At 42.2% G+C, this 14914-nt stretch overlaps 1 protein-coding gene across 32 annotated transcripts in view; it reads right to left on the bottom strand.

Annotated features, from left to right (window-relative positions):
• MAPK8IP3 (mitogen-activated protein kinase 8 interacting protein 3) overlaps nucleotides 1-14914 on the bottom strand; it is a 78585-nt gene that overhangs the window by 24410 nt on the left and 39261 nt on the right. For 11 of the 32 annotated variants that reach the window (XM_062626703.1, XM_062626719.1, XM_062626690.1 and 8 more), the window contains 9 exons: nucleotides 11502-11513; nucleotides 10150-10167; nucleotides 7764-7821; nucleotides 6664-6816; nucleotides 5050-5131; nucleotides 3204-3355; nucleotides 2554-2610; nucleotides 1907-2077; nucleotides 1029-1155 (listed from right to left, as the gene is read on the bottom strand). In XM_062626703.1, coding sequence (XP_062482687.1) covers nucleotides 1029-1155; nucleotides 1907-2077; nucleotides 2554-2610; nucleotides 3204-3355; nucleotides 5050-5131; nucleotides 6664-6816; nucleotides 7764-7821; nucleotides 10150-10167; nucleotides 11502-11513 — 830 coding nt within the window. The remainder of the gene's footprint in view (nucleotides 1-1028; nucleotides 1156-1906; nucleotides 2078-2553; nucleotides 2611-3203; nucleotides 3356-5049; nucleotides 5132-6663; nucleotides 6817-7763; nucleotides 7822-10149; nucleotides 10168-11501; nucleotides 11514-14914) is intronic. The other 21 variants (XM_062626696.1, XM_062626704.1, XM_062626705.1 and 18 more) reach the window with 12 other exon arrangements.

The following is a 14914-nucleotide window of genomic DNA, read 5'->3' as shown; positions in this document are numbered from 1 at the left end:
GCTATGGTAAGAGAGATCTGTAACCACTACGGCAGAACCAAACTTAATAGTCTATGACGTGGGTACTACTAAGGCTTCATCTCACATCTTGTATGAAACAGAGTCCCTGCAGGGAGGAAGCAGCCTACCCTAGAGTATGCCTCTCTCCCCATGATATTGTGCCCCAGTTACAGTTAACAGAGGACACACTGCACTGCTAGTAGACTGCTAACGGATGGATTGTTAATGGATGCTCCCTGCAAAGAAGTCAGAACACTGGCATTCCTTCCATCATGGCCTGAAACTCACAGAATCATAGAATGGTTTGGCTTGGAAGGGACCTTAAAGATCGCCTAGTTCCAACCCACTATTACGGGCAGGGACACCATTCACTTTCAAACCACACTGCAAGATTCCTTCCTTTCAGATGGTCTTTGACCAGTTAAATGAAATTAGCCTATAGGCTAAGAAATGAGGCTGATGAAATTTGATTTTGTGTTACTGCTGGGAAGAAGTGGGAGCAAACTGCAGTGCATTTGGCTTTTATACTGAATGACTGGTAAAGTTCTCAGAGTGTATACAAAATACATAATGTTAAAGCCCGGTTACAATAACAAAGTAAATAAGGCCAGGTTGGATGGCGCATTGAACAACCTGGTCTAGGGGAAAGTGTCCCTACCTGTGGCAGGTGGTTGGAACTGATGAACTTTAAAGTCCCTTTCAACCCAAATCAGTCTGTGAGTCTATGATCCTGTGGTTCTATGATTAAGTAATGGGGCCTGGACAACACAGTTTAATTACTTTTGGTATAAGGTAGGTTCTTTCAGCACCTTCATGCAGGCAGAGGAATGCTCCCTCCACTGACTTCAGTGGGGATACAGCAAACATTGATTTGATTTGTGCCTACAATTATCATGAAAACATACATGCATATGAAACCTCTAACTGAAATATTTAAGGACTAAGGTTACCAGTGGGAGAGTTAGGTCTCCCCTGGTTTCACTGCGAGGGACAATGTTGCCTCAGCCTACCCAGAGAGAGGTTCCTACCTGCTTGTACTTGGCAGGGAGGCTCCAGCCGCAGGCCTGCAATCGCCCATCATCATTCCGCACATGCTCCCGGACCTGGCGATACTGTTCCCGTTTCTGTTCACGACGTGCTGAGGATGTGCAGTCACTGAGGAGAGAACCAACAGTGTTACTTCTTAGTCTGCGGTTAAAAACAGAAACTGAAGGTTGAGGGAGCGTCACCATAGCAGGAGGAAACACAAAGCAAACTAAATCCATCTTTGAAAACAGATGCAGGACATCAGAGAGAGAAAAACTCTGTTAGGAAGCACAGAGAGGCATCCTGCATCTATAGCTGCAGGCCAAATCTTTGTTATCTCCACTTCAATGCTCAAAAAACCCTTCAGAAACAGGGAATCAACTGGCTCTCAACAGGTTTCTAAAATATCATTCCAAGATTAAAACCAAATATTGTAACCTAAATGTGCTGTTGAGAGAACTTTTGTCTTCACCTGAACTCCCTGTCAATAGGGTCGGGCAAGACATTCCACCCTCCTGTCCCAGTGCTGCCATCACTCTCTACCACAACCACTCTACTTCATTCTATCACAGTCTGCAAACATGAGTGCAGAACCAGGGTTGAGGCCAGCTCAAGTCTACAGTGGTCCCTACTGAGATGAACCATCACAGCCTAGAGCTCCACAGCACTGATATGTTTGAAAGAACGAAGTCTGCCGAGCCCACCACCCATGTGGTAACTGATGAGCGAAAGATCACAGAGATCACCAAAACCACAAGGAACAGAAACATATTAACACCACACAGACCTTTTTTAACACAGAAAACAGATTATTTTAAGAAAAGCTCCTATTTAGGAATGCTGCAGGGGAGCTGGCTTGGCACACAGCGTGAGAACTCACTCTTCAGGGAAGAACTCCAGGGTGCGGCTGCCAGAGGAGATCTGGCACATGGTGTGACTGCGACGCTGGCTGAACCCTGCTGTTGTTGGAGACTTGTAGTGGATGTTCACAGACGGGTAGGTCCTCTTTGCTGGTGGAGGACTTGAGGAAGAGCTGAACAGACGGCTAAAGCTGAGGACACAAGAAGACCCAGAGATAAGAGAAAACATACTGGCAGAGATTACACATCATAGATTCACAACAAGGGAAACGAGGTATGCAATCAGGGGCTGTATGCCCTTCATGAAAACTATCCTATTTCAAACAGAGAGCCAAGTCCTCAGTTTGACTGACATGAGGTTTTAGCTTCCAGAAACAAATACCTTCTGAAAACAGCCCTTTATTAAAACTGATCGTGAGTGTATGTATGTTGCCATTCCAGGATACTCATGATCTTTTTCATTCAGTAAAACAAAACCAGTACAGAGGTTCAGATCTGTTTTTAATTTCACTAAGAACAAAGGAAGCCCTTGAAGGCAAATGGGTTCAGCTAACAACACTTTTAGCTGACATTTCACTAATGCTGAAGTCTACTAAGTTGCTGTCTAAAGCAGAATTGGCAACACTTCCCCTTTTCTCAATGCTATGCAAAACACCAAAGCACTTACAACTGCCAAATGGTGGACTTCTTCTTCTCCTGGACGGATGGGTGTTCACGGGAAGCTCTAATGACAAACACAGCAGAAGCACGTTAATTTCAGCATCTCTTACCCAAGCTTTCGCCAATGAACAGGCCATTTCCATCAAGAAAGCCACGTCAAGATTCAGAATTCATTCTGACATGTTTCAAAACACAGCAGAGGAAGTGAGCACACACAACTATTTTATGTTTCAATGTAGACATGAAGTGACAGTAAGTGTGTTCAACTTAAGAGTTTTATCAACTCCCTGAAATATTATCAGTACTAGGCTGGTAACTATAAACCCCAGCATAATATTCAATTCAAGCCATAGCCTTTAGAATTCAATTAGAAGCAATGTTCTTCCCTACAGCTTCTTCTAGTGTAATTAGCTCACAAAAAACAAACAAGACAAAGAACTGCCCAGTGTCTCCAAAGAAAAATGGCAACTTGAGATTTGCAACCCAGGTTCAGGAATAAGAGGGAAAGAATTTAGCTACTAGGAGAGAAGCATCTACAGTTTGCAGAAACTTTCAACACTTTTCAACCTATCTATTGGTGGAGGTTCCACTGACCACGAGGTCAACCATGGCCAGGTTCTCTCCTAAATAGGAATGTTCACCAATATCCAGTCTCACCTGATCATCTCTGTCCACCTGACAGCCTCCTGGAGCTCCATCAACCTCTCTTTGTATTGATTGCGCTCCATCAGAACCCGGGCCATTTCCACACGGGTGAAGCGGCGACGCTGAGCTATGGGAATGTTGTCCTGCAGAGGGGAGGAGCACTGCTTCAGCCAACAAAAGATGGAATGGGACTGATGTTAGTACAGGGCAAGTCAGGAGTCAGAAAGATAGATTTGTTAGTTCGCTTCCTGCTCTGTTTGATTAGCCCCAGAATTCCCCATTAGGAGGTGCTAATTCTAGACAAGTGAACTCCAAACAACAGCCCATGGACTTTTGGGGTATTCTACCAACCCATGGAAACTGGAATAAAATCCATCACCAAACTGAAAACCCCATGCAGGGACTATTGCCAGCAAGGTGTTTTCATCATCTGCAAGGAATTATGAGAATACACAGTAGTCCATTGATCCAGAAGTCTGGAAATCAAAGTTTTAGTTCATTAGCAAAGCCAGGCATGAGCAGCAGGGAGCTACCACATAATGCTATCCATTTTCTCAACATGACTAGGAAGGAGGCATTCTGTAGTAACACACTGATAAAGGTGCAGGGCACAAGAAATTAAAGGAAAGCCTTTTCCTCTCTGGTGACACAACTTGGCCTTCCAATGAGGGCACATGGCTTAGGAGGCAGCAGGAATGAGATTTGATTTGTCTCCTTTGAGTGGAAAATGAGAGTAACATCACTAAGCTAGGGAAAATATTTGCCAAAAAGGAAATTCTAAAGATTTTGGGAACTCATTACTAGGAAGTGGCACTGGGTTGCCTCTGTATTGGCAATTCCCAAGCTCAGCCTGGCTGGTGAGTACTGGTGGAGCTGGAATAGCACAAATTAACCAAGTCCCTCTCCAGCCTTCCTGGACTTGGAATACACCTGTATGAGCAGTCAAAACAAGAACTGCATAAATTAAAAGGAATTTTACAAGCTTTTTTCTTTTAATTAAAAAAACAGACCTTCTGTCAGCTCACCTTAAAAGAAATTCATCCCTCCTCAGCATTTTACAATAATAACTTGAAAATTTTCTTACTACCTAAATTCTCAACAGAACAAGTTTATCCCAGTTAAATCAAGAAAACTAGGCTCAAACTGAGTCTGCTCCAGTACCTTTCGCAAAGTAAGAACACAGTAATATTGAAGTGTATCTAATTCCCTGTCCTAGCAGTTGACACTGACATGAAAAATCTCTGTTAGTACTTAGGCTTGGGTTGAGTTTTTTTGGCTACAGTTCATCGTTGTTGAAAAACCTCTAGCTTAGCCAGAACAGCTGCAAGAGCTGTCACGCCCATAAGCCTTCTTGGCCTGCACCCTGTAACAGGCACTACTAGCTTGTGTAAAACAAATAACGAGAAAAACAATGCTGCAAGACTGAATTACAGAACTAATACAAGGCAGCTGTTACTGATGCAGAGCTGACTGCATAACCTGAATTTCTCTGCACAATGTCCTCACGGCTTACAGTCTCCTTGCCAAAGTGAAGACAACTGTTTCTGGAGAAGCCTGACTATCACACGACCCTGAGAGAAATCACACTGTACACAAGGCTTTAATTCAAAATTAGGGAGAAGCAGGTAAATGGTGTCAGCTGCTCATCTTTTCAAACCAAACTATGGTTTGAAAGTCATCTGAAGAGGTAATCTCATGGCTAGCAACACCCATCAGCAACAACCCTCAGTTCACCAGATTTAGCTTCACTGTTAACACAGGCAGATCATGCTGCATTTTGGGACTAGTATATACGAACTAATACAGAGTAAGTCTATAAACCCCCTTTCCCCGCAGGCATTTTAGTAATGTAATATACCAATTCTGTACAGAGATAGCTGCTTACATCCTCCACCTCCTCTTTGGGTTCTCGTCGGGCAACAATGGCTTCAGATTTCACTCTAGGAAAGAGGAAGAAAGGCATCCAACTTAGCAAGTGAAACCACAGCTAGCCCTGAGGTTTTAGGAGGAGAACCATCTATGGGATGTTCTGTCTGCATGCATCACAAGGAAACACTTTCGAACTGTGAGCTAACCATACAAACCATGAGATAGCTCTCTGATATTTTTCCCTCTCTCTTGCAGCACATTACTCTGAACAGCTTCACCAACAGTCACCTGATTTATTTGGAACATTTAATGCAAGCACCAAAATACTGACTGCTGAAACAGTCCAGCCAATTTCTATTTCAGAGCCATAGTCTATGTTCAAATGTTTGATGAGATCTTCACCATGGGGAAACTGAGCCATTATCAACAGTAAAAATACTGGCTCAAGGTCTTCTTCTGGGTCGCTTCTGTTTTCAGTGCAGTGAAAAAAGCTTCTAAAGGGAAGGACAGTTTGCCATAATAGTAAAGAAGAGAACAGCACATCCATGTTAATAAAATAACATATTTAACTGAGTGCTTTTAGTTTCTTTAAACTCCATAACAAGGTGCAGTCATACAATCCCATCTGAATTACAAGAACTTTTATTACCAGTATAGACATTGCATAAAAAAAAGCTGTCTCCATCTAAAAAACACACACTTGTCAGTTAGAAGTCCATGTCCCTACAGCATATTTATTATATTATACACATGATATATTTTTATGACTCAGAAGACATTAAAAAAAGAAAAAAAAAAAAATCAGTCGTAATTTCCACTGCTTGTGAGCCTTTCATTTCAGACATTTTGAACACCTAAATGACCAGTCTGTGTTATTCTTGGTCATTCTGTGCTCGGATTACAGAGGCAACCTTCCAGACTCCAGCTGCAAAACAAACATGTCCCCTTCACTGAGATACTGCAGTGCAAGTTAAAACCTAATTGTATTTCTTTGAGCTCCATGTGACATCTTTAGCTTTATGGATGTGAAATCATCACAGGCTTTGCTAGGCATTCAGGCTTCGGTTTCTCTAGATGGAGTGGAAAATAAGAAGTGGGATCACTCCAAATGCTACCTGCATAGGACTTTAAAATCTCTTCTGCCTCTTCTTCTCATTTTATGAACAATGAAACAATTGCCAATACTGGCATTTAAATATTGTTTATGGGAAGCTGTATTAGCTCTTTCATTAACTGAGCATTCATTACCCTCAGAGCTATACTGGCTGCTATGAGGATGAAACTCTTGACAGTTTCCTTCAAAACTGATGGTTTTGAAAGTCCCTTTTTTTTTTTATTGCAAATTGAAACCCTGAACGCTTCGCTCCAGGAAGCCTGGATTTGCTGCAGAATCCTATTCCTGGAGAGGAAAACTGCAGGTTTTCTAAAGTTCAATAATCCAATTCAGCAAAAACAACATAACACTAAAAATATCTCCTAGTCAGCTACCACTAGCCTTGAAGTACTCTGTAAAGGTACCTTGAACTCCATGAGGGGAACACAGTAAAACCAGCAGAGGAAATGGGCTTAACACTCATGTCCTCCCAGCTTCCTTTTCACTCACCTTTTCAGCTCCTCCTCCAGCTCCTTGACTCTGGTTTCCATTTTGGCTTTGGCTTGCTTTGTTGCTTCAAGCTCTCCCTTCAGCACTTCCTGCTCTCCAGACAGCTGGTCCACCTTGGCAATCAAATCATTCTTCACAACATTCAAAGCATTTCTTTAAGGTGTGAAAGGGACAGTAAGCAAAAAATGCCCAAAACCAGTTGACAGTTGAAATGGGTGTATTTAAACAACTTAGACCAGCTCTAATTCATGGAAAAGATTTGGGCAAGAAGGAGATGCAGAAGAACACAGGATCACCATAACTGGTCAGGATGAGGTTTGGCCAGTCCTGAATCCTGACTGACAGACCATCTCCTCAAGAAGATAGGAGAATACTGCAGGAAGCAGGTGTAAGGGTAACCTATCACCTGTATAAGGCTCAAATCTGTTTTTAACATACTGAAGATCTGAAATACAACTTTCATAACTGCTATTATCTGTAATTGTAGATAACTGTGGATGATGCTGATATAAATAAGCACTTCCAATATCTTAAATTGTTAAGTATTTTAAAATCTTTAAAATCAGCATCCTATCATACAAAGTTCTCAAACTCTGCCTTCAGAGTACTCTACCTTCCTCTTCTTGGCTGCTTAGCTTTACTATCTGGTTTGCCAGCCTTTCTCAAAAAATAAGTCCATTACATTGTCTGCTTCTCCACTATCATCTCTTTACTCTTTGAAAAGTCTTCTCAATAGTAAGAAAATTATCTTTCCAAATGGCAAACCTTGCAAATAAAATCAGCAATGTCCTCACAGAGGATCACACCCACACCTAGATTACCACTGAAAATTAAAAGCTTGGCACCGATTTCAGTTGGGATCAGACCCTAACAGCACATGCCTAAGAGACTGCAAGTGCCTCCAGAAAGGAAACAGTTAGGAAACTTGCTCAGAAAAGCAATTCCTCTTCTACAATTGAACAAACAGCAAGTATTCAAGAGAACCTGTTAGACAAACAAGCAAGCCCCTGTGAGGCCAGAGTTTTGTCCAAGACCTACTTCAAGATGACGCGTCATTCGTAACTACTAGGCAGGCCATTCAGAGCATGCAAGTTCCTTACTTGGTTTCCAGTAGCTGCGAATTCTCCAACAGCAGATTCCCCACTTCTTTGCCCATTCCTGTAAAGAAAGGCCAGGAAGTTTTCACCTGCTCCCCTAGAAATGTGAAGCTTGTGTGGCACTGCCTGACTCATGCTTGAGGAAGAGGAATTGCTTTTGTTAGGCTTCTCTAGGCTTTGTATCCTGCTGTGGAGAGTGGAGTATCTCTTGCTGAAAGACCATGCAGCACAAGCAAAGACACCCATGTGTCCTTCTGTAAAGAGCCCAAATGCAGACCTAGCCTCCTACCCCAAACTTTCACAGGCTCCCTTAAGAGGGACAGAGGAAAGCTTCACTAATGCCAATCAGAGGAAGTCAAGTCAGTAACTCCTGCTTCAGCCATGAGCTACTGCAACCACTTTTTATCATCACTCATACAGAAAGAAGGAAGAAGTTCATGGGTTTTTCACAGCGGACAGCAAAACACTGTCAAAATTGCTGGCCAGATCTGCACATCAGTGGTTTTCTTTCCTTCTCAGTATAAGCCAAATTTTCTGTTTCATGGTACTAATTTGGAATCATGACTGTGACCAGTTTCATGCATATGAAAGGCTTCCCATTATCAGCCTTCCATGAGAGCAATTTTAATAAGACTTCATATTGTCTGTTGATCTCTCTACATTTAAAAGTTTTCTCACACGTTTAAAATCTGAAGTCTCAGTCCCATCACTCAAGACCCACACCCAAAACATGTAAATCAGACACACTGCACTTGCACTTGGACATCAACATACAGTGACTGCAATACGCAGACTGGGATGCAAGCGCTTTGAAAAACCTAGGGCTAAGAGTGAAAGTCAAACTCAGTTATTTCACAAAACCAAATGGAAAGGAATTTAAGGACCAAAAGCACATGTGGATTGTTTCCTGCTGCCAGGATCTTGCTGGCTGCCAGCGTCAGCTTCTGTCTTACAATGGGGAATAGAGGCCACCTGAGAACTGAAGGCAAAGAGGCCTCTCCCTGTTGGGGAACAATGCTGAAGGTTGTAGCTCATTTCTCACCACAGATCCCAGAACATGAAGAAGCCTCACAACCATCAGTGTGTGCGCTGACGTGCTCCTTGTCCTACCCTCTGAACTACCACTTCCTTTACAGCAAAAACATCAACAGTTTTCATGAACCATTATTTGATGATTGATTTGTTAATATTTGCAATAAAATAAAAACAACACAAACATGAAGTAAATGGAAGTTAAGAAAAACATGGTACCATACAGGAAGTGAGAACACATCACAACTCTCCTCTTCCCACATTTAAATGGGATGAATTTATGATGGCAAAAGCAAATTCCCAGCAAGAACAAGTAAGAAGCAGCATTTTCAAGTAACTTTTGGAAAATCAGTAGGCAGGTAATTAATCACTTTGATGTTTCAGGCAAAGTGTTCATTGGATGCTGTGTTAGAGAATACTGCAAATAGCAAAAAAGACACTAACTAAGAGTAAATTCAAGTGTGTTTTTGGTTTGGTGAGTGACCTACAGCCCTTTCTTTTGTAGCATGCCATATGTTGATTAGAAGACCAAGAAGTCATCACTTTATTAAATTCTTTTAAATTATGTTCCTTTTTAGTGATTCTACAAATGATCAAATATCCTGCCAGTAAGACATTAAAATGGCACAAGGACATTACAGGTGCTGAGGGACATCAAGGGAAAGAGCTCAGCCCAGTTTTTTTGGACTAAATTTTTTTTATCCTTGAGTCATCTATCCTTCTCTGCAGCTCTTCTGGGGAGAGAAAGGAACTCAGTGAAGAGAGTGAGCTATCATACCATATGACTAAAAGCCATACAGCATCCAAACATCAGCATCCTCAGCACACCTTCTACTTTATTAGTGTGTGACACAGTGCAGCCCAAACCTTTAACCAGTGAGAGGTCTGAAGGGCTAGTCCTGCAACCAAGAAATGGATGAAGCCTCCTAGAGCCACAGAATGTATGGTAGAAGATAACTGCAGGCTGTAATGGGACGGTCCTACTCATGGGAAAAAAACCCAAAACACCATGGAGTGACTAAAAGGAGATCTCTTTACTCCTTTGTGGCATGAAGCAAAGGGAAAAGACATCTGGACAGAGCCCTAAACAGAGCCCATCCTACACTGTCCACCTTCCATAGCCAGGCAAATAGTATGAACCATCAAAGTGGATAATCCACCACAAGAAACAGAGGAGAATCCACAAGTCACTGCTACTGACCAGCTGCATCCTGCTTCTTGGAAAGGTGACACCACCATCACAAAAAAAAAACAAACCAAGGAAATGCAAGACACATGGAGGGATGTTGAGTGAATGGAAGAAGTTTAGGAAAAAAATGCATATTAAAAAAAAGGAAAAAAAAGGCCTTCGCCTTACCAAAGAAATCATCCCGTACTATGAGAGCCATCCCATACGAGAAAGGGAACAGAAAGAGATGGGGACAAAGGGGAAGAAAGGAAGAGAAAAACAAAAGCAGTCATTAAGTACCAGTCTGTAAATAGAAAACAGAGCAGCTCATCAGCATATGTACATCTGTGTGTGGTGCCATTAGAGGTGATGCTCAATAGTAACTGATCTACACTTGTTTTGCTGCAGCCCGGCCTAGGAGAGATTTACACTTCAGATGTCAGGACAAGCTCAAAATGAGTTTCTTCTATCTTCATCATTTTCCCTGCACTAGAGGTATTTGAGTTTCCGATCCTCACAACAAGATGGTTCAACAGACGTTATGAACAAGGAGAGGGAAGGATAAGGGCAGGAAGAAAACAAAAGGAGGGTGGATATCAAAGCTCTCATCTGGACTTTTTGTACAAGCACAAATCAACCTCCCCACTCTGACAAACTCCAACTCAACTTCAGCAGGAGGTTTTCTGAGAAACATCCATGAAAAAGCGGCTCAGAGTAAAAGCAGTTTGAACTAAGAGAAAGGATGATGCCATTCCTTTCCTTTGTAACCCTAAAGCCAACAGCAAGAGGTGCCGGGTAAAGGAATGTGAGAGAGCTCATTACCACACAGTATTATGGTACCGCATCTGCCTTCACTACAAAGAAAACTTCATCCAGTTTTCACTGAAATCAAGAGAGATCCCCCTGACTTCATCTGAAATTCCATCAAGGCCCAAGTGCCTTCTGAGGACAGAGCATAGCCCTAAGGCAGCAAGTCTCCTCCACTAAAACAAGACAGAGCTATCACAAGTTCTGCCAGAAAGGCCAAGCTTCCATGCAAGACAGAGGCTGTACCACTCTAATCCATCAAGCAAGTGTCTTTAATACTACTACAGCTATCCCAGAAGGCCAGTGTGAATCCACTAACCCAGTGACTACCATGGACACAGAGGGATTCCTCACAGCACAGTTCACTGAGAGGACAGTGGGAACCTCACTCAGTTCCATGCCCACCCAAGCTCTGCTCCAACCGTAGCATCCGTCCTGACAGAAAAAAACAGTAGTTTGAGACCCAAGAACTTGAGTGACAGGCCAGTGTAACAAACCTGCATAAAGCCACACAAGAAAAGCTTACTGAAATGCAACGGGCGTGAGCATAGAGTGGGGACATCCTGTTGCCCAGGGACCCACCGCTGCAAGGCAACCAAGCAAGGCAGGAGAAGTCTGCAAAGCCAACCGTGTTTGGACAAGAGCAGGGGAGTATCACACGTGTATACCACACCACTTGACCTCAACAAGGTAAAAAGAAACAAGAAAGGAAACTGAGGAAAGGAGATACACACCTGAGAACTCCCCTACGGGCCATGTCCAGCGAAGCACAGAGAGACAGGGGGGAAAAAAGGAAGTGGAAAAAAAGGGTCAATCAGTGACTGAAACCAACAAAACAAAAAAAATTGTTAAAAAAAAACTTAACAATGATTCAGCCATTTCAATGTCAAAAGGCATGAGATAGTAAGGACAGGACCTGCCATGACTGTAGATGGCATGACTCTACATACAGGACATAAAAAAAAAAATAAATAAATTAAGGGAAGGCAATCTGTGGTGCAACTGCAACCACATTCCTCAGCTACCTCCAGTTTTCCAGACATGAATCTCAGGTAATCACATGTTCCTGGATAAACCTTTATTTTCCCTTTATTTTCTCTTTATTTAGTTGTGTATCACTAAATGCAGAAAAGCTAGTTCCCACTACCTTCTCCTTTCCACTCCCCCTGTGATTTTAGCAACTAAATCTTCTGATAACACATGGCCTCTTCAGTGATACCTCAGCTTGCAAGAGACAATTAGTTGCATTTAAAAATCTGGGGGGGGGGGGGGGGGGGGGGGTTGGGCTTTTTTTTTTTTTTTCACAGTGCAGTGCTGGGACACAGTTTGATAATTCCATTTCAACTACGAAGTATAAACTTACCACTAACATAGCTGAATTTCTGTCTTCACCACAAAATCTTGTTATTTGAAGGTATGTTTTAATCTCCAAAGCAAACACAGTTGGGCATCCTAAAGCTGAAAGAAAGGACCTGCCCATAGTGCATAATCAAACTGCGAGTTCTCCTTCACAGAAACTCTTGGGATAGGGAAAAGCAGGCAGCAGGAGATGGAAGAAGGACAAGATGCCAAGGATCAGGAGGTAAGAACTTGTGATGAGAATCACAGAATCAGGGTTGGAAAAGACTTTAAAGCTCATCCAGTTCCAACCCCCTGCCATGGACGGGGACACCTTCCACTAGACCATATTGCTCCAAGCACCATCCAACACTGTTCACTGCCACGGATGGGGCAGCCACAGCTTCCCTGGGCACCCTGTGCCAGTGCCTCACCACACTCACAGAGAGGAGCTTCTTTCTAAAATCTAACCTGAACTTCCCATTTGAGTTGAAAGCCATTCCCCCTTGTCTTGTCACTACAGTCCCTGATGAAGAGTCCCTCTCTAGTATCTGTATTAACAAGTGAATATGCTGAAAACTAGTGTTCCTAAGGCTGTAGTAAAAAAAAAAAGGGAATTTGATCTACAATTACTACTAGTAAATAAAAGCACTCCGTATTTTTCTCCAGAATACTTCCTATGCAAACTCATGTATATAAAGCAGTATTAGTGGCAGCAGGGGGAACTCACATAAATAGTATTATTTTATATACAACAGCATCTCTTGTGTACCAAGAGATGATGGCTGCTTTGCAGATATCCAGAAAGAATGAGTGAGATTTTCCATTTGAGAAACAAGACTTGCCTGCCAGCTACTGCTCAATGGTAATTTCAGTAAGATCCTTCTACTTTAAAGTTCTCTTCAGTGAGATTTCTCTTCCTTTAAGAAACTGAGTCCAAAAGCAGAGAACAGTCTTCAAAGACTGACTGCTAAATTTTGTGAGACAGCAGAAGTAGTATTAAAATTTTACTTAGGTGGCATAACCTCACCTAATCTTTTAATTTATTGGGAAAAGTCCAAATGACCCAGAAAGAGAATTCTTCTGGCTTGTGGATCTTGTTTCTTACATCACAACCATAAAACACAATTTCCTCTATGGCTCTTCAAACTCAAAGGCAAAGCAGGAAGAGAGAAAAATTACTCTAACAAGAAAGGCAAAAGTTTGAGTAACTTGAGTGGAAGAAGACTTAGTGCCTTCTACTGCACAAAGCCAAAAAACAAGTACAAATCTCACTTCTTGGTGAGAGATACGACCTCTAAGACATCTCTCTGCCTTTCTTTGTACAATCCTGGCAACATATGTGTTCATTAAAATTTCTCACAGAAAACTCACGGAACTACCCAATTTCATCACAGCCCATCTCCCAGGTTTGAAAACGAACCAGGAGAAGCCTTCCTGTTCTGATAACCCACCATGTGATCACTTGCAGGAGTTTTGATGTTCCGTTCAAACCAGAACACTGTCCCAGCACAGAAATGATATCTTCATAAGCTACACACACTATGTGGTCTTCATAAGCCACACTTACACAGGAACTGTTCAACCTAAAATCAATCACTGGCCTTTAAGCAGCCTTATTACTGGAAGAGGTGAAGCACCTTTGACTTCTGCTACTTTAACTGCTACTGTGGTGATGGACCTTACAAAGTTTGGGCAACTAAAATCTTTGGCCCTTCAAAAACAACAGTCTGAATTTGTCACTGATCACTGGGTCAAACTATAGGGTAATCCAAAGGGCAAGTGGACTTCCAGAAGGCAGGTTTCCAGAAGTGGAGAACAGGTAGTCCAAAGCCGTTCAGACACCAAGCAAATCATTTTCTTGATGAGTAACTCTTAGAAGCTGGTGCCCCAGCCATTTGCAGGCGAGAAGGAAAGGAGCAGTTGGCACAGTGACTAGTGGAAGATAGCCATAGAATCAGCTATGCACTGTCCCAGATAAGTATTGATAAGGAAGCACCTGAGGACCAAGATAAAACTGATGGCAATGTCAAGATTGTAATTGGTTTTGATACTTTGATTCTGCTAGAAGAGTTCCTGGTAACATATGAGGGCTGGCTAACCATTATTCATTCAATAATAGACAGATGAAGCTATAACCATCACAGGTAGTTCCTATTGTTATCTGCACTTCAAGCAGTAGTCCCAGTCCTTCTGCAATGACTGCTAGCATCCAGATGATTCTCAACTTGGAAATCTTGCTCTTCCTTCTATATTCTTCATTTTGTAAGTATCTGCACGTGCTGCCTCCAATGGCAGGCAGAGAAAGCCCATGCATTCCTCCCAAATCTTCTGCAGGCTTTTTTCTTCTGTCAGTTTTGAGTTGGAGGTGAAACATTAAATGTTTTAACACTTCAGGCAACGGTCATCAATCCATGCACAAAAGCTCTCCCGCATGTTGCAAGGCTAACACCATGCTTCTAAAAAAAACCAAACCCCAAACCAAACCTACCCATATCAAAAAGGTATTGCAAGCATTCTGGTGATGGTTTGAATCTTGTTCTTAGATTCCAGTTACATTATTACTTACAAGAGTAACATTTTCACAGACACTTTGTTTTAGATAAAGCAAGTAGTATGGTATTAATATCCTTTCTGGAAGTCTTCAGCCCACATCTTCATGGTGAAGTCTCCAGTGAACAGGGCAAAATCTATCCTCTCTGCAGAAACACAACTTTTATAGGGTCCCAATACAAGACTCGTATTCAAAGCTGATACAAGTGTCTTCCTAATTAAATTTCTGCAAAGGTGAACTGCTGCCAATCTGTGA

This window comes from Pezoporus occidentalis, unplaced genomic scaffold, assembly GCF_034315485.1.
Source record: "Pezoporus occidentalis ecotype Australia unplaced genomic scaffold, CSIRO_AGI_Poc_V1 ctg297, whole genome shotgun sequence".
Classification (NCBI taxonomy): domain Eukaryota; kingdom Metazoa; phylum Chordata; class Aves; order Psittaciformes; family Psittacidae; genus Pezoporus; species Pezoporus occidentalis.
Note: the sequence above shows the minus strand (reverse complement) of the source record. Positions and strands in the feature narration are given on the sequence as shown.